General features: G+C 46.3%; 1 protein-coding gene across 2 annotated transcripts in view; it reads left to right on the forward strand.

The window, feature by feature from the left end:
- Nucleotides 1–18936, forward strand: part of LOC103303596 (phospholipid scramblase 2-like) — a 101552-nt gene that overhangs the window by 14828 nt on the left and 67788 nt on the right. For both annotated transcript variants that reach the window (XM_054714118.1, XM_054714119.1), the window contains exons 3-4: nt 12749–12972; nt 15385–15427. In XM_054714118.1, the coding sequence (XP_054570093.1) occupies nt 12749–12972; nt 15385–15427 (267 nt within the window). The remainder of the gene's footprint in view (nt 1–12748; nt 12973–15384; nt 15428–18936) is intronic.

Genomic DNA, 18936 nt, shown 5'->3' on the forward strand with positions numbered 1-18936 from the left:
GTGATTGCAGGGTGAGTGAGGTAGATGGAGGTGAAAGAGGGTATACAGGGGGTAAAGGGAGATGGAAAAGAAATCTATACTAATAAAAGCCTAGGTGGTCCTCATACCTTCATGTGATGCCCTCACGTAATCACTAGATGGCCGCCACAAGATGGCCGGCAGGGGAGGGCAGTTGGGAGCGATTGGGCCAGCAGGGGAGGGCAGTTGGGGGCAATCAGGCTGGCAGGGGAGCAGTTAGGCATCAATCAGGCCAGCAGGGGAGCAGTTAGGGGGTGATCGGGCTGGCAGGCAGAAGCGGTTAGGAGCCAGCAGTCCCAGATTGGAGAGGGTGCAGGCTGGGCTAAGGGACACCCCGCCCCCGTGCATGAATTTCATGCACTGGGCCTCTAGTTTAAAAAATAAAAAAACAAAAATCCGAATAGATCAATTACAATTAATGAAATTGAAGTAGTCATTTAAAAAAAAACTCGCAACAAACAAAAGTCCTGGACCAGATGGCTTCACAGGTGAATATTGTAAGACTAATACAATATGATTTTATGTATATGTGGAATTCAGAGAACAATATAAATGAAAAACCTAAACAGAAATAGACTCACAGATACAGAAAACAGATTGATGGTTGCCAGAAAGGGGTTTAGGGGACTGGATGGAAAAGGTAAAGGGCTTGAGAAGTACAGATTGGTAGTTACAAAACTCTCATAGGGATGTAAAGTACAGCATAAGGAATATAGTCAAAAATCCTATCTAATAATAGACAAATATGCAAATTTACCATACCTCTGACACGCCCACAAGCCACGCCCACCATCCAATCAGAGTGAGTATGCAAATTAACCCAAACCAAGATGGCTACAGCCACAGAGAGCAAGGTTTCCTAGGTAACAGAGGAAGCCAAGCTTTCCGCCTGCCCTTGCCAGGCCTAACCCTCCACTCAAGCTACAAAGTTTCAATTATAGAGATAAACAAATTCAAACAAATGGCGGCAGAATGGAGCTTGAGAGAGCAGGCCAGGGTTGCCGCTGGCAACAGGGGAAGCAAAGCTTTCCACACACCCTGGCCAGGCCCACCCGCTTAAGGCAACAAAGTTTCTATCATAACCCCAACACAAATGGCTGCCGGCCTCGGAGGGAGCCCCAGGCTTGGCTCTGCTCCAGGCTACAAAGTTTCAATTGTAGAAGGAAAATAAATTCCAGATACCAGGGCCTCTGCTTGGGTTGCCAGGGGGCGTGGCCGGCCTGCAAACCACCACAGGCCCCTCGCTCAGGTCGCCCCACACCCCAAGGGAACCCGCACCTGATCCGGGACGCCCTTCAGGGCAAACCAGCTGGCCCCCACCCCTGTACGAGGCCTCTATTCTATCTAATAAAAGAGTAATATGCAGATTGATCATCACTGCAACACACAATATAGCTGCCCCCATGTGGTCAAAGATCCTGCCCCTATGTGGACACAAGATGGCCACTACAAGATGGCCAGCAGGAGAGGGCAGTTGGGAGGCACCCGGCCTGCAAGGGAGGGCAGTTGGAGGTGATCAACCCTGCAGGAGAGGGCAGTTAGGGGTAACCAGGCCGGCAGAGGAGGGAAGTTGGGGGCAAACAGGCTGGCAGGGGAGTGGTTAGGGGGTGATCAGGCTGGCAGGCAGAAGCGGTTAGGGGCAATCAGGAAGGCAAGCAGGCAAGCAGTTGGGAGCCAGCAGTCCTGGATTGTGAGAGGGATCCTATATTGGAGAGGATACAGGCTGGGCTGAGGGACAGCCCCCCTCCGTGCACGAATTTCGTGCACCGGGCCTCTAGTATTTTAATAACTATGTCTGGTGCCAGGTGGGTACTAGAAGTATCAGGGAAATCACTTGATAAAGTATTTGATTGTCTAACTACTATGCTGTAATACAAAATAATATTGAATGTAAACTGTAACTGAAAAAATATAATGAAATACTTTAAATTACAGCAATAAAGTATGTATAGACAGACATTGCATTTTTCCTTTTATTATATATCTTATTAAAGGAGAAAAATGTTTGCCTCTCCTTGAATTACAAATGCCCAAATGAATGCTCCTTACCCCCAAGAACAAAATTCCCAGCTGGGTATCATCCTCAATAGCCTCTGGCAGTGTTTCAAGGTAAAACATTTGTTTAAAGAATAAAATGAAAATAAATCAATCATTGATGTTCCCCAAAGGTTGTGTCTATCTGTCCATCTGTCTGTGTATTTATTATAGTACTAGAGGCCCAGTGCACAAAATTCATGCATGGAGGGGGGGTGTCCCTCAGCCCAGCCTGTACCCTCTCCAATCTGGGACCCCTCGAGGGATGTCCGACTGCCCATTTAGGCAGTGGAGCTAGTGGACTTCTCATGAGGGGATTGCACTAATCAGGCTCATAGAAAGGTGGGGTGAATGTTTCTCATTCAGAGCCATACAACTCAGTCTCTGACACCTCCTGACTCAACCCAGACCTCTACATCTGGGCCTAGGCAGCTGACTCCTCAGTAGGGCACAAGCTTCACAGGGTTGGGCTACAGGAGTAAAGAGAGTAGAGTTATTGCATTCTCCCAGGCTAATGGAGATGGCATCAGTCCTGTGGGAAAGAGACTCAACACATGGGCCCTTGTGGCTGTCCCTTCAGGTCTCACCCTGGACCCACACAACTCAGTCTCTCCTCACAGGATTCTAGTCTGCTCTGAGCCACCCACCTCCCTCCACTGGAGCCTAGGGTGAGTGGCTGCCAAGTAGATTTTGTATGCTGGCCCTTTAAGAGGGGTTGGGGGTGTGTGTGTCCCTCAGCCCAGCCTGCACCCTCTCCAATCTGGGACCCCTTTCACAATCCAGGACTGCTGGCTCCCAACCACTCACCTGCCTTCCTGCCTGATTGCCCCTAACCACTTCTGCCTGCCAGCCTGATCACCCCTAACCACTCCCCTGCCAGCCTGATCGATGCCTAACTATCCCCCTGCTGGCCTGATTGCCCCTAACTGCCCTCCCCTGCAGGCCTGGTTCCCCCCAACTGCCCTCCCCTGCAGGCCTGGTTGCCCCCAACTGCCCTCCCCTGCAGGCCCGGTCTCCCCAACTACTCTCCTCTGCAGGCGTGGGTCCCCCTGAACTGTCCTCCCCTGCAGGCCTGGTCACCCCCAACTGCCCTTCTCTGCCAGCCTGATCACCCACAACTGCCCTCCCCTGCCAGCCATCTTGTGGCGGCCACCTTGTGTCCATATGGGGATGGCCAATTTTGAACACATGGGGGCAGCCATCTTGTGTGTTGGAGTGATGGTCAATTTGCATATTACCTCTTTATTATATAGGATTGCACTTTGTTGTAGGTGCAATAATGAAATTGGCAGAGTAGTTCTTGATTTGTTTTGGTTGACTATATGTTATCATCAATAGCATTAAACTAATTTTTATTGATTGTATTGATTCTCCATCTCTTCAGAAAATTGTGATCATGAAATCAATCAGTTAGAAGATTTGATTGTGAGTGTTTTTGAATCATGTGGAGCTGAGGTTAATTGTGTTCAGAGAGAGTCACAGAAAAGACATGACTGCTTAAAAGGAAGTGCAAGCAATAGAAATGCAGTTACCTGAGCATATTCTCATCTTTATCTGGTAACAAGTAAAAGCTTTCCTTTCATGTACATGCTGGATAATACGTTGCATTTCAGTAGGCAGGCTCCCCACATCTTGAGAAACCATCCTGAGGACTTGGGACCAAAAGGAATCAGATTTTAATGGAAGGGTGTATACATTTTGTATTTTACTCTCAACAGTCTACTTGGGAGCTGAAAGTCTCCAAGGTGATAGTCCCAAGGGTGCCTGCGCTTAAACATTACATGAAAGCTATTAAAAACACTAGTGCCAGAGCACTACCCAGAAAAACTGAAGCAGAAGCTCTGGGAATGGGACACAGGGATTGGTAATTTTTAATTCCCCAGGTTAGTCTAATGTGTAGCTAGGGCTGAAAACCACTACACTAAATTCTTATATGGTTGGTGTTTGCAAAATTATTAGCAAGTCCATAATATTCATCCAAGGCACTTGGAGAATGATTTAATGCACCCACAGCTAATTAAAAGTAGGCGACATATCATTAAGTTTGGTTATCATCAGACTTGAAAATTATAAGAAAAAAATTAGCTCAATTTTATTTCTCAAGTTCAAGGCTATATATGGTATATATAATCTATACTAATAAAAGAGTAATATGCTAATTAGGCCAGGAGACCTTCTGGAGACCTTCCAGATGTCCTTCTGGACAAAGCCAGGGGCTTGGCTGGCCTGCAAACTGCCCCCAAATGGCCCTCAGCCCCTCGCCCAGGCCGGCCATGCCCCCCAGTGGGGACCCTCACCCCGATGGGGGCGTGGCCAGCCTGCAAATGGTCCTCAGCCCCTCACCCAGGCCCACCCCACCCCTAGTGGGGATCCTCACCTCAATGGGGGCGTGGCAAGCCTGCAAAAGGCCTTCAGTCCTTCGCCCAGACTGGCCACGCCCCTAGTGGGGTCCTCTATCCCGAAAGGGGCATGGACGGCCTGAAAATGGCCCTCAGCCCCTCACCCAGGCTGGCCACGCCCCCCAGTGGGGATCCCCCACCCTGATCCAGTGGGGATCCCCCACCTGTGCAGCAGGCCTCTATCTATACTAATAAAAGGGTAATATGCTAATTAGACTTGGAGACCTTCCGGAGACTTTCCAGACATCCTTTCGGTCAAAGCCATGGTGGCAGGGGCCAAAGGCAGTGGTGGTTAGGGGCAATCATGCTAGGAGGAGAGGGCAGTTGGGGGTGAGCAGGCCAGCAGGGGGGGGGTCAGTTGGGGAGGAGCAGGTCAGCAGTGGGGGACAGTTGGGGGCAAGCAGGCCGGCAGGCAGAGTGGTTAGGGGTGATCAGGCAGGCAGGCAGGTGAGCACTTAGGAGCCAGTGGTCCTGGATTATGAGAGGGATGTTCGACCCCTGTGGGATCGGGTCTAAACCGGCAGTCGGACATCCCCTGAGGGATCCCAGATTGCGAGAGGGTGCAGACCAGGCCGAGGGACCCCACCGGTGCATGATCGGGGCTGAGGAAGGACCACAGGAGGGCTCCAGCACGTGTCCGGCCTGTCTCGCTCAGTCCCGATCACCTGGACCTCAGCAGCAAGCTAAACTACAGGTTGGAGTGTCTGCCGCCTGGTGGTCAGTGCACATCATAGCAACTGGTCGACTGGTTGACTGTCTGCCCCTAGTGGTCAGTGCATGTCATAGTGAGCAATTGAGCAGCCTTAGCATACCATTAGCATATTATGCTTTGATTGGTTGAAAGACTGACTGGTGGACTAAACACTTAGCATATTAGGCTTTTATTATATACTAGAGGCCCGGTGCATGAAAATTCATGCACTGGAGTGGGGGTCCCTCAGCCCTGCCTGCCTCCTCTCACAGTCCGGGAGGCGACCCAGCAATCAGGGGAAGGCAACACCCCATCACACCTCTATTGCTGCCACTGCTGGCAGCGCAAGCCTTGGCAGGCCATGGTTACCTGAGCCTCAGGCGGCCCTGGGTGGCTGAACAGCCAACATTCGAGGCTTGCCTGTGCCTCAGGCGGACCCTGTCTGGCTTGGGGGCTGGGAGGCTGAGGGGTCTGGGGGACTCCAGAGGCAGGTGCATTTAGCAACCTGACCCGCCTGGGGGCAGGCCCGGCCATGCCGTGCACCTGCCGCCCTGGTGGGGCTGAGGGGACAGGGCGCCGCCATCTTTGAGGGTGTGGCAGTCAATTAGCATATGCCCTCTTTATTAGATAGGACTAGAGGCACAGTCCACGAAATTCGTGCGGGCGAGTGGGTCGGGTGTCCTCAGCCCAGCCTGCACCCTCTCCAATCTGGGACCCCTCGGGGGATGTCTGACTGTTGGACATCCCTCTTACAATCCAGGACCACTGGTTCCTAACTGCTCACCTGCCAGCCTGCCTGGTCGCCCCTAATTGCACCCCCTGCTGGCCTGGTCGCACCACACTGCCCCCCCTGCTGGCCTGGTCACCCCACACAGCCTGCTGTTCAGTCGTTTGGTCGGCCCTCACTATCCCCCTGCCAGCCTGGTCACCCCATGCAGCCTGCTGTTCAGTCGTTTGGTCGTCCCTCACTAACCCCCCTGCCAGCTTGGTCACCCCACACAGCCTGTTCGGTCATCTGTTTGGTTGTTTTGGTTGCGACAGTCGCTTAGGCTTTTATATATAGTGAGGATAGCACAGGTCTTAATATAACAATGGTACTAACAATATTGATAGCTTACTCTGCATAATGTGGATTATCTCATTTTAGTCTCAGATATCTTATGAGGTAAATACTATTAATTATCCTTATTATGCAAGTGGAAAACAGGTATAGAGGGGCTTGATCAGGCTTCCAGTTCTGGGTTCTGTACTTAATAGTTGTTGGTGGTTTCAAAAAGTTGCTGTTACCTCTAAGCCTCAGTTCTTATCTATAAAATGGGGATAACCTTTTCCAATTCAGTTCAATTTTTTTTTTAAAATATATTTTATTGATTTTTTACAGAGAGGAAGAGAGAGGGATAGAGAGTCAGAAACATCGATGAGAGAGAAACATCGATCAGCTGCCTCCTGCACAACCCCTACTGGGGATGTGCCCACAACCAAGGTATATGCCCTTGACCGGAATCGAACCCGGGACCCTTCAGTCCGAAGGCCGACGCTCTATCCACTGAGCCAAACCGGTTTCAGCCGATTTTGAGATTAAATGAAAGTATATGTGAAATACCTCATACAATGCTTTATAACTAATAAATGAGAAATATTTTTTGACTGCATTAATAATATGTTAAGTCAATTGGGCTTTATATATATGAAGGTATCCAAATTTCAGCTAATTCTATATGATAATCCATTGATTTTGGAAATAATGAATTATCCTATCTAAGAGTCTTGAGATGATTGAATTAATGCCAATAATGTTATTAATTAACACATCTGCACCTCCTCAGTGGCTCTTTAAAAATACAAATCTCTTCATATTACAGACAGTATCCAGTCTCTGTTGGCTTCCCATTACTTTTAAGCTAAAGGCCAAAATGTTTAATTTGGCCACCAAGTCCTCGGGGAACCCCTGCCTTCCCTTTAAGTGCATCTCAAACCTGGCTCTACTGTCTGGTAAATGGGCCTTTTCCACTGATTTGAAAGGCCCTAAGTTTGTTACTTTGCAAGAGCTTCTCTCTGAATGTTCCTATTGCCACCAGATTACTCACCTCTTTTTATCCCTTGGTCCTCAAGGAAGCTGTCCCAACTCCTTTATTTTCTCTCTCTTCCTCCAAACACCTTCCTATGACAAATAGTCACATCACTGGTTCCTTCCTTCAAATGACTTATCTACAAGTCTAACCAATCAGTTAATCACAGTGGTATTGTATCTCCTTACTGTAAGGATGAATATCAAATTCTCTCTCCCATTAGGCAGTGAGGGCAGGGATTTATATCTGTGCTTCTCATTTTAAATTTCAGTGCTCCACACTCCTAAAACTTCTTCAGATATAATTCAGATTATGGAACTAACTCACTCTTCTGCTCAAAATCTTCTAATGCCTGTGAGTCACACTTGAAGTAGAATCCAAAATCCTTATTAAAGGACACCCTAGGTCAGTGATGGCGAACCTATGACACGCGCGTCAGCACTGACACGCGTAGCCATTTCTGATGACACGCGGCTGCTGAGGCGGCCGCATGCTGAGAATGAAACATTTGCTGCTCCTGAGGATGAAACATTTGCGAAATAATGTTTTTCCTCAAAGTGACACACTACCTGAGTTATGCTCAGTTTTTTGGCGAAGTTTGACACACCAAGCTCAAAAGGTTGCCCATCACTGACAAGGTGTTCATCACTGACAACTAAACTACAGGTCGGAGCATCTCATGGTTGCCCATCACTGACAAGGTTGTTCATCACTAGGTGAACCTCTCTTTTCTTTACTGGCAGCCATTTCTAGTCTTCCTCTGCCTTAGAATGGTCCTCTTTTCCTCAAACATGCCAAGTTCATCCTTCAATCAGGGATTTTTGCATTTAGTTTTCCTGCTACCTAGAACACTTCTCACCTGATCATCACACAAAGCTTTTCCCTTCTCATCTTTTAGTCTCAAATGAAATTTCACCTACTTAAAAGTGACTAATTTATACCTTTCCCTCCCCATGCATTTTCTCCATCAGTTCAATCTGAAATATTTTTTTAAAGAATTTATATTCTATCTCCCAGAAGTTGCCTGAAAGCCATGTGAGAACAGGTTGCCTTGTTGATAGCTGTACCCTCTGATTGTAGAACAGTCAGATTATAGATCACCTGTAAATATCTGTTCACTATAAGTAATGAATTATAAAAGCTGGATGGCGGCGTAAACGCCTGTACTCACTGCTTTCCACAAACACATCAAAATTACAACTAAAATACAGAACAACCATCATTCAGAACCACCTGAAAGCTGGCTGAATGGAAGTCCTACAAATATAAAGGTAAAGAAGAAAGCACACTGAGACTGGTAGGAGGGGTGGAGGCGTGGAACAAACTGGTCTGGCTCCTATGTGTGCCTCTCTTTTTATATGGAGGGAGATTGTCTCTGCAGAGGCCATCCATGAGGAACAAGGGATCAGCCCCACACCAGACCCCCATCCCAGGATTCCAGAGCTGAGAAGAGAAGTCCCCATAACTATGGGCTGTAAAACCCAAGAGGATTGTGGCTAAGAGACAGGGAGGTGCTGGAGACCCAACTAGTCCTTTTAAAGGGTCAGGGCATGAATACACTTGGACTCAATACCACTGAGCTCCAGTACCGGGCAATTCTGGGGAACCCAAACATATAGGGAGGAACTTGAATGTCTGGCATCAGGGCAGGAACCCAGCAATAGCTTTCTCTCAGACAGGGGTACTCACTAGGGTCATTGTTCCTGTGTTGGGACCTCCCTTGTCACAGAGCTAACTGTCTGCCATAGCTGAGTCTCATTCAGCCTGGAGCACACTGTTAGCTCCACCCTGGCGATTCCTTGAAACCCCACCCCATCTCATTTGCAGCCCCACTCAAGCTGTTTGCAGCAGCTTTTCCATGTGAATGGCCTGTCCTGGCTCAGGCTTCAGACTTTGCTAAAATCTCTCAAACAAGCTGCAGCTTGTGACAGCCTGCCCCAAGCCTACCAATAAAAGGGCCAAGTCCTGACACTAGCACCAGCCTGCCTTGTTTCACAGCTGGGCCTCGCCTCCTGCACAACAGTTCTCCCACTATAGTCACAGCTGGTCCTCATAGCCAATTGGCCTGAAGGTCAATTTCTCCCAAAGTCACCAACAGGAATAAAGGCTCATCTACAAGACTTGCACACAGCCCACACAGGTATGCACCTAGAGTGCCCAGCTCAGGTGACTGGGAGGCTGATCCACTGGGCCCTATAGGACACGTACTACACAAGGCCACTCTACAAAGCAGCTCTACCTAATACATAGGAACAAACACAGGGAAACAGACAAAATGCATAAACAAAGAAAAATGTTACAAGTGAAAGAAATGGAAGCAAGCAAACTACTGGATACAGAGTTCAAAACCATGATTATAAGGTTACTCAAGGATCTTCATGAGAGCTTCAAGGGACTTAGTGAGACTTTAAAGGATCTTAGTGAGAATTTCAATGACATGAAAAAGAACCAGTAAGAAACACACACTAACTTAAATAAAGAACAATTTACAGGGAGTCAACAGTAGAGTAGAGGATTCCAAGAATCAGGTCAATGATTTGAAATATGAGGAATAAAAAAAACACCCAATCAGAAGAGCAAAAAGAAAAAAATAATATTAAAAAATATGAAGATAGTGTAAGAAGCCTCTGGGACAATTTAAGTGTACTAACATTCGCATTATGGGGTCCAGAATGAGAAGAGCAAGAGCAAGAAATTAAAAACCTATTTGAAGAAATAATGACCGAAAACTTCTCCTACCTGGTGAAAGAAATAGACTTACAAGTCCAGGAAGCACAGAGAACACCAAACAAAAGGAATCCAAAGAGGACCACACCAAGACACATCATAATTAAAATGCCAAGGGTCAAAGACAAAGAGAGAATCATAAAAGTAGCAAGAGAAAAGCAGTTAGTTAACTACAAAGGAGTGCCCATATGAATGTCAGCTGATTTCTCAACATAAACTATGCAGGCCAGAAAGGAGTGGCAAGAAATATTCAAAGTAATGAATAGTAAGGACCTACACAGCAATGTTTGCATTTAGAATTGAGGCTCAGATAAAGAGCTTCACAAACAAAAAGCTAAAGGAGTTCACCAACACTAACCCAGTGTTATATGAAATGTTGAAGGGTATTATTGAAGAAAAGAGAAGAAGAGGGAAGAAGGAGGAGGAGGAGGAGGAAAAGGAGGAGGAGGAATTAAAAAATATGAACAATAAAATGGCAACAAATACATATCTATCAGCAATCCAATATAAAATCAAAATAAACAAATCTAATGAACAAAATAAACTGCTGAATAAAACAGAATTAGTGACATGGAAGCATGGAACAGACTAATGAATCTCATAGGGAAAGGAGGAGGTGGGCGGAAAGAGATTAACCAAAAATCTTACCTATGTACACAGACAGTAGTGAATGCATGGGGTGGTGAACGCATGGGGTGAGGTGGGAGCCAGGTGGAAGAGGGCAATGAGGTGAAAAAAGGGGGACATCAGTAATATTCTCAACAATAAAGATTTTTTAAAAATGTACAACAGCAACAACAAAATAAAATAAAAGCTGTAGTATTTAAAAGATATCAGTATCAGTGCCCTGGTTGGATGGCTGAGTTGGTAGGAGAGTCCTACCATACACCAAAAAGCTATGGTTTGATTCTGGTCATAGCACATACCTAGGTTGCAGGCTGATCTCAGCTCAGGGCATGTAAGGGAGGCAACTGATCAATATTTCTCTCACATCAATCTCTCTCTCTCTCTCTCTCTCTCTCTCTCTCTCTCTCTCTCTCCAATAAACATATCTTTGAGTAAGGATAAAAAGATACAACCTTTCTTTTTTTTTTTTTTAAAAAAAGGACATCAATATAAGGTTATGAATTTCTCATCAGTGTTCCATTCAGTTTTTACAAATTGCATATTCTAAGTTAAATTTTGCATAGCCGCCCTTACTTTTAAAATATTTTGGAGCACAGTAATTTAAAATTATATTCTCTTGCTATAAAATTATTATTCTATGCACTATACATATAAGCTTATGAAGCTTCATTGTAGTCAAAATTCACGTGGAATATAGAGTATACACTGTGCCTATTACATAATTAAGACAGTTTTGCTCATTATAAATGTTTTGCCTACCTTTGTTCTCAAATTGTATTTCCAGAGAGCTGAGGGTACTAAATTGTGAAATTTAAACTTGTTATCTTAATATCATAGTGGATTTTTCTTTTTCATTTAGAGGGTCTCAAAAACTTGTTGCAAATGTTAAATCAGACAAGTATCTGGACAGTACTAGATGGAATGACATGCCTTTACCTCTGAACCAGGGTTTTAAAATAGTGGCATTATATTTTTGTATGAGTAATTCCTTTCCTCAGGATTATGTTTTGGACATTTTAGGATATTTATCAGCATTCCTGGTCAATATCACCATCCTCTCCCATTATGACAACCAAAAACATGTTCAAATTTTGCCAAATATCCCTTGAGGGGACACAACTGGCCCCAATTCTATACATCCAAGAGATACTGTTTGTTAGAATTCCAAAATATCATTTTTTGCAGTCTGTTTTGGTTCTGGAAACATTGGCTCACAATTTCTATGATGGGCCTTCTCCCCACTGCTATCTCTCTTTTCCATGAAGAAATTCCAGAATCTTGATGTAGGTGACTCTAGATCATTGTTGACTTTATTTATTTTCCTTTGTTGACTTTATTTATTTTCCTTAGGTTTCTAACATATCTAAATTTTTAACAATAATGGTAAGGCTGCAAGTTGACTTGACTCACATTCCACCATCCTCAGAATAGAAGTGTATATGAAGCCACAGATATTTAATAGAAAACTTGCTGAAAGACAAAAACACAAACCTTAAGCTTTGTTGAAACAGTATTCTTTTTCCCAGTGATCTTTTGGTATTTCAATTATTTATTTTTCTTTTATCTTTATTGTTGAAAGTATTACATATGTCCCCTTTGGTGTTTTTCCCCCATTAACTAACTCCACCCTGCACCTGCCCCTCCCAGGCCTTCACCATGCTATTTTCTATGTCCACGGCTATGCATGTATGCATATAAATTCCCTGGTTAATCTCTCCCCACCCACACCCACATTCACCTTCCCTCTGAAAATCTTCAGTCTGTTCCATGCTTTTATGTCTCTGGATCTATTTTGTTCATCAGTTTATGTTGTTCATCAGACTCCACATATCATTGAGATCATGTGATACTTATCTTTCTCTGACTGGCTTATTTCGCTTAGCATAATACTTTCTAGGTCCCTCTATGCTGTTGCAAATGGTAAGAGTCCATTCTTTTTTACAGCTACATAGTATTCCACTGTGTAAAATGTACCGCAGCCTTTTTATTCACTTATCTACTGATGAGTACTTGAGTTGTTTCCAAATCTTAGCTATTGTAAATTGTGCTGCTATGAACATAGGGTTGCATATATTCTTCTTAAGTTGAAATTTCAGCTTATAGATAACTGGGGCAATTCTAAATGTATTGATGTTTCTGTTTTTCTGTCCAGATACAAACTATTTTACTTGTTCATATTTCAGGACCTCCAGGAGATAGTGCCCAAATCAGCCTCCAGAATGCTTATCCTCTCCCCGAGGCTGACTACTCAGTGCCACTACCTGGCTATTCAGGTGCTGGTCCAGTGGACTCTCCTGTCCAACACCAGCCAGTGTATAATCAGCCAGGTGGACAAGCAGGGGTACCGTGGATGCCAGCACCACCACCTCCATCAGACTGTCCACCAGGGTTGGAATATTTAACTCAGGTAATTTCAAGTACCTAAAACAGTCATTCAAATAAAACTGTGCTTCCAGTTTACTTATTAACAAATGACTAATTCACAAAAGTCTGAAATGGTAAAACAACATTTTTTACTAACAAATTACTACTCTAATTCTTCTAGGTCAGGTTTACTTTTAAAGCAAATGGCTTAGAAAATTGTTTTCTATGATCTTGAATATAATCTGTGATACTAGCCAACAGCAAACATTTACTAAGCACCATTTCCAGGCTTTGTTTCTAAGTCTAATACAAGTATTAACTACTTTAATCCTTTTAGAAATGCTATGATATTTAAGTGCTATACTTATTAACATTTTATTGAAGAAGAAACTGAGGTCCAGAGAAGTTACAGGAAATGTTCAGCATCAAAATGCCAAGGAAGTAAGAATGGCTTTTTACTTCTTGAACTTTGGTTCTGTATCCTGTGCTCCCTAATCACAATACTTAATAATTTCCTAGGAGTAGGAAATAAACAACAAAGTTTAGTGCTGAGTTTCAATAAGTGGTACCAAGAATGGAGTTTGAATTTTTATATAATATGACTCATTTTTTATTGTAATTAATAAAATTACATTTTTATGATGCTTTTGTTCTTTAGAAAACCCAGTTTTATAGATACTACTGTCAACTGACAGTTGTTAGTGCCAGTTCAATGTCTACAGGGATTCCCTCTTTAAGGCACAGTGAAGAAGGAAACTTTGATCAGTGCCAACAACTCAATTGAGATTCAGCGTGGCTGTGGAACAGCTCAATGGTGTTATAATTAATTATGAAATAGCATGGCTGTGGAACATCCCAGTGTGAGGCAGCCCTTAGGTGAGGCACCGCAAGGGTGAGGCCTCTCTCCAGCTAGACAGCTGTGTTCTTCCCCAATCCACTCTGGTCCAAAGTGCTCCACCTGTTCTTCTCTGTTCCACACTACTCCTGACTGCTCCATTCTGGTCTGATGAAACACCTTTGGTACTGCAGCTCCAGCCAGGGAAACTCAATCTTCAATGTATGGTGGAAAGGGAAATTACACTCCATGAGCCAGAGGGGAGCTGACTTACATAGAAAGAAATTCCTTGTCCCTCATTGCTGATTGGTCTGTCCTCATGCAAATGAGGACTTTAAATCCTCACAGTTTGATTGATCCTAAAAGTTGTCCTATCCTAATTCATCAGAATGAAACTGCTCTGATTGATCAGTTAAAGACATTGATAAGAATATAGCTTTCCGGACAGGTAAAGTCTCAGTCCTATTGGATGAAATACAATTCCAGGAACTCCTTTAAACAGGCTGGCTCAGATGACAGGAACACAGTGTAGGCAGGCAGTTCAGTGCAGGAGGCAGGAAGCTTAGTGCAGGCTTCTCCCTGAAGTGTGGCTTGCTTAAGAGGCCTCTGTTTAGAAATGGCTACTAGCCATTTTTTAAAAATTTGAGCCCAGTTAGTCATCAGGATCCCTTATTGATAGGTATCTTCTTTCTGAGGGTCAACACTACAAATATAAAAAAATAAAATCCTGGACTTTAATGTACTACAAAATAGTTTATCACAGCAATGTGAAACTATATTTGTTTGGTATTAGGAATCTCATAGATAAAGTAGAAATTGAACTTCTAATGTATCAATTTATAAATAAATAAATATTCCTATTATAGCCAATCACTACTCTCTTTACTAATTTAATTTCTCATAATGCACTTGAGCAGTGTATAAGAATTTTAGTAGTTCATATATTCAAGAAATACCTAAGTAGATTTTTTTAAAATCAGGGACTCAGAAGAAATTGTTCTGTATGTAGCTAAATTCAGTGTGTCCATCCCCATCTTGAACTGGACCATTATAAGTAATTTAAATGTAATAGGTGGTAATTGTATATTTTAATCAAATCCATTACTCTGTTAGTACAATTCATGTTCTAAATCTACAAATATAAAGGAACTTTGTATACAGAGAAAGATGGATTCACTGGTGAAGAAAATAGATCCAGAGACATTGAAGCATGGGACAGACTGATACATCTCAGAGGGAAGTTATTGCTTACTACAAATAATGATATCAAGTATAATTAGAAAATAATTTTGCGATTTATAGAAAAAAGTTCCTTAAATGGATGAAAAGGTCTCACTAATTCCTAAACATCTTCTAGAAGGAATAGTGTTTTCTTATTTTTATAGGCATTCCTGTCAAAGTAATTTGCTCAGCTTAATAGTGAACACACTCAAGCTCCTTTATAAATTATAAACTATTTAACCTTAGTTTTACACTTTAAATTAATACAATTATTAAATATTGATAATATTGACAAATATTGATATTTGAATACATTTTAAAAATATAAAAATGATTCTTAATTTGGTTAACTTAAAAATCATGATGTATACTAACAGCTCAATTTTTTTACTATATTAGGTAGATGAGATACTGATTCATCAGCAGATTGATCTTCTGGAAGGTATGCATTTATTCAATTATCATCTAAATATATAAAAGCCTAATATGCAAATTGTCCCCTTGGGAATTCGACCGAGAGACCGGGAGTTCAATTGCTCTCTATGACATGCGCTGACCACCAAGGGGTGGCACAGAAAGAAGGAAGGCCCCAGCTGGCAGCCGGAAGGCCCCAAATGGCCCTGATCGCCAGCCAGGCCTAGGGACCTTACTCATGCATAAATTTCATGCATGGGGCCTCTAGTCTATCTATACTAATAAAAACCTAGGTGGCATCACTCCCTTGTGTCATCACAAGATGGCGGCCTCCATGTCATCACAAAATGGCTTCCACAAGATGGCCGTCAGGGGAGGGCAGTTGTGGGCGATCAGGCCAGCAGGAAAGGGTAGTTGGGAGTGATCAGGCGAGCAGGGGAGGGCAGATAGGGTCGACCAGGCTGGCACAGGAGGGCAGTTGGGGGCAACTGGTCCTGCAGGGGAGGGCAGTTGTGGGGGACCAGGCTGGAAAGGAAGGCAGTTAGGGGCGACCAGGCTGGCAGAGGAGGGCAGTTAGGGGCAACCAGGTCATCAGGGGAGGGCAGTTGGGGTCAATCAGGCCTGCAGGGGAGGTCAGTTGTGGGTGACCAGGCCTGCAGGGGAGGGCAGTTGAGGTCAATCTGGCCAGCAGGGGAGGGCAGATGGGGGGAATTGGGCCAGCAGGGGAGCAATTAGGCATCAATCAGGCAGGCAGGGGAGCAGTTAGGGATGATCAGGCTGGCAGGCAGAAGCAGTTAAGGACAATCAGGCAGGCAGGCAGGTGAGCGCTTAAAAACCAGCAGTCCTGAATTGCAAGAGGGATGTCCAACTGCTGGTTTAGGCCCAATCCCATAGGACATCCCCCAAGGGGTCCCAGAATGGAGAGGATGCAGGCTGTACTGAGGGACACTCCCCCACCAGTGCATGAATTTCATGCACTGGGACTCTAGTCCTATATAATAAAGAGGTAATATGCAAATTAACCCTCATGCCCTCACAAGATGGCTGCCTATGACCAGGCCAGCAGGGGTGTTAGTGAGGGATGACCAAACTACTGAACGAGCAAACTGCGTGGAACGACCAGGCCAGCGCAGGGGAGAGGGGGCATGAGGGGCAATCAGGCCGGCAGGGGGTGCAGTTGGGGGCAACCAGGCCAGCAGAGGGGCAGTTGGGGATGACCAGGCTGGAAGGGGGAGCAGTAAGAGGTGACCAGGCTGATCGGGGGGGGGGGCAGTTAGGGGTTACCAGGCCAGCAGGGGCAGCAGTTAGGGGCAATCAGGCTGGCATGCAGAGGCATTGAGGGGCAATCAGACTGGTAGGGGTGGGCAATTAGGGGTGACCAGGCAGGCAGGCAGGTGAGTGATTAGGAGCCAGTGGCCCAAGACTGTGAGAGGGATGTTCGACTGCTGGTTTAGGCCTGATCCCGAAGATATCCCCAAGGGGTCCCGGATTGGAGAGGGTGCAGTTCTGGCTGGGCTGAGGGGACCCCCCATGCACAAATTTCGTGCACCAGGCCTCTAGTCTGTACTAATAAAAGGGTAATATGCTAATTAGACCGGGAGACCTTCCAGACATTCTTCCAGACAAAGCCATGGTGGTGGGACCGAAGCAGAGGTGGTTAGGGGCAATCAAGCTGGCAGGGGGGGGGCAGGTGGGGGTAAGCAGACCAGTGAGGGGCAGTTGTGGCAAGGTGACCCACAGGGCGTGGCAATTGGGGGCGAGCAGGCTGGCAGGGAGTGCTGTTGGGGGCGAGCAGGCCAGTGGGGGGGCAGTTGGGGGTGAGCAGGCCCAAAGGGTGGGGGTAGTTGGGGTTGATCAGGCCGGCAGGCAGAGTGGTTAGGGGTGATCAAGCAGGCAGGCAGGCAGGTGAGTGGTTAGGAGCCAGCAGTCCCAGATTGTGAGAGGGATGTCCAAATGCCGGTTTAGGCCCAATCACATAGGACATCCTCCGAGGAGTCCCAGGTTGGAGAGAGTGCAGGCCAGGCTGAGGGATAACCCCCCATGCATGAATTTCGTGCACCAGGCCACTAGTATCCTATCTAATAAAGAGGTAGTATGCAAACTGACCATCACTCCAACACACAAGATGGCTGCCCCCATATGGTCAAAGATGGCCACCCCCATGTGGACACAAGATGGCTGGCAGGAGAGGGCAGTTGTGGGCAATTGAGCCAGCAGGGAAGGGCAGTTGGGAGGGACCAGGCCTAAAAGGGAGCGCAGTTGGGGGTGATCAGGCCTTCAGGGAAGGGCAGTTGGGGGGACTAGGCCTGCAGGGGAGGGCAGTTGGGGGTGATCAGGCTGGCAGGGGAGGGCAGTTGGGGGCGATCAGGCTGGCAGGGGAGGGCAGTTGGGGGAAACCAGGCCAGCAGGGAAGAGCAGTTAGGGGCTACCAGGCCAGCAGGGGAGGTCAGTTAGGGGCAACCAGGCTGGCAGGGGAGGGAAGTTAGGGGTGACCAGGCCAGCAGGGGAGGGCAGATAGGGGAGCAGTTAGGCATTGATAAGGCTGGCAAGGGAATGGTTAGGGGTGATCAGACTGGCAGGCAGAAGTGGTAAGGAGCAATCAGACAGGCAGTCAAGTGAGTGGTTAGGAGCCAGCAGTCCCAGATTGCGATAGGGATGTCCAACTGCTGGTTTAGGCCTGATCCCTTAGAATATCCCCCGAGGACTCCCAGATTGGAGAGGGTGCAGGCTGGGCTGAGGGACAATACCCCATGCATGAATTTTGTGCACCAGGCCACTAGTATCCTATCTAATAAAGAGGTAATACTCAAATTGACCATCACTCCAACACACAAGATTGCTGCCCCCATGTGGTCAAAGATGGCCACCCCCATGTGGACACAAGATGGCCACTACAAGATGGCTGGCAGGGAGGGCAGTTGTGGGCGATCAGGCCAGCAAGGGAGGGCAGTTGGGAGGGACCAGCCTGAAAGGGAGGGCAGTTGGGGGTGATCAGGCCTACAGGGGAGGGCAGTTAGGGGTGACTGAGCTGGCAGAGGAGGGTACTTGGGGGCGACCAGGCCTGCAGGGAAGGACAGTGGGGGGGACCGAGGCATGCAGAGGCTGGAAGTTGAGGGGGACCAGCCCTACAAGGGAGGGCTCTTGGGGGGACCAGGCCTGCAGTGGAGGGCAGTTGGGAGGATCTAGGCCAGCAGGGGTGAGCAGTTAGTAGCGACCATACTGGCAGGGGAAGTCAGTTAGGGGCGACCAGGCTGGCAGGGGAGGGCAGTTAGGGGCAATCGGGCCAGCAGGGGAGCAGTTAGGCATCGATCATGCTGGCAGGGGAGTGGTTAGTGGGCGATCAGGCTGGCAGGCAGAAGCAGTTAGGGGCAATCAGGCAGGCAGGCAGGCAGGCAAGCGGTTGGGAGCAAGCAGTCCTAGATTGTGGAAGGTATGTCTAACTGCCCTAAATGGGCAGTCAGACATCCCTCGAGGAGTCCCATATTGGAGAGGGTGCAGGCTGGCTGAGGGACACCCCCCCCCCATCGTGCACGTATT

This window comes from Eptesicus fuscus, chromosome 3, assembly GCF_027574615.1.
Source record: "Eptesicus fuscus isolate TK198812 chromosome 3, DD_ASM_mEF_20220401, whole genome shotgun sequence".
Lineage (NCBI taxonomy): Eukaryota > Metazoa > Chordata > Mammalia > Chiroptera > Vespertilionidae > Eptesicus > Eptesicus fuscus.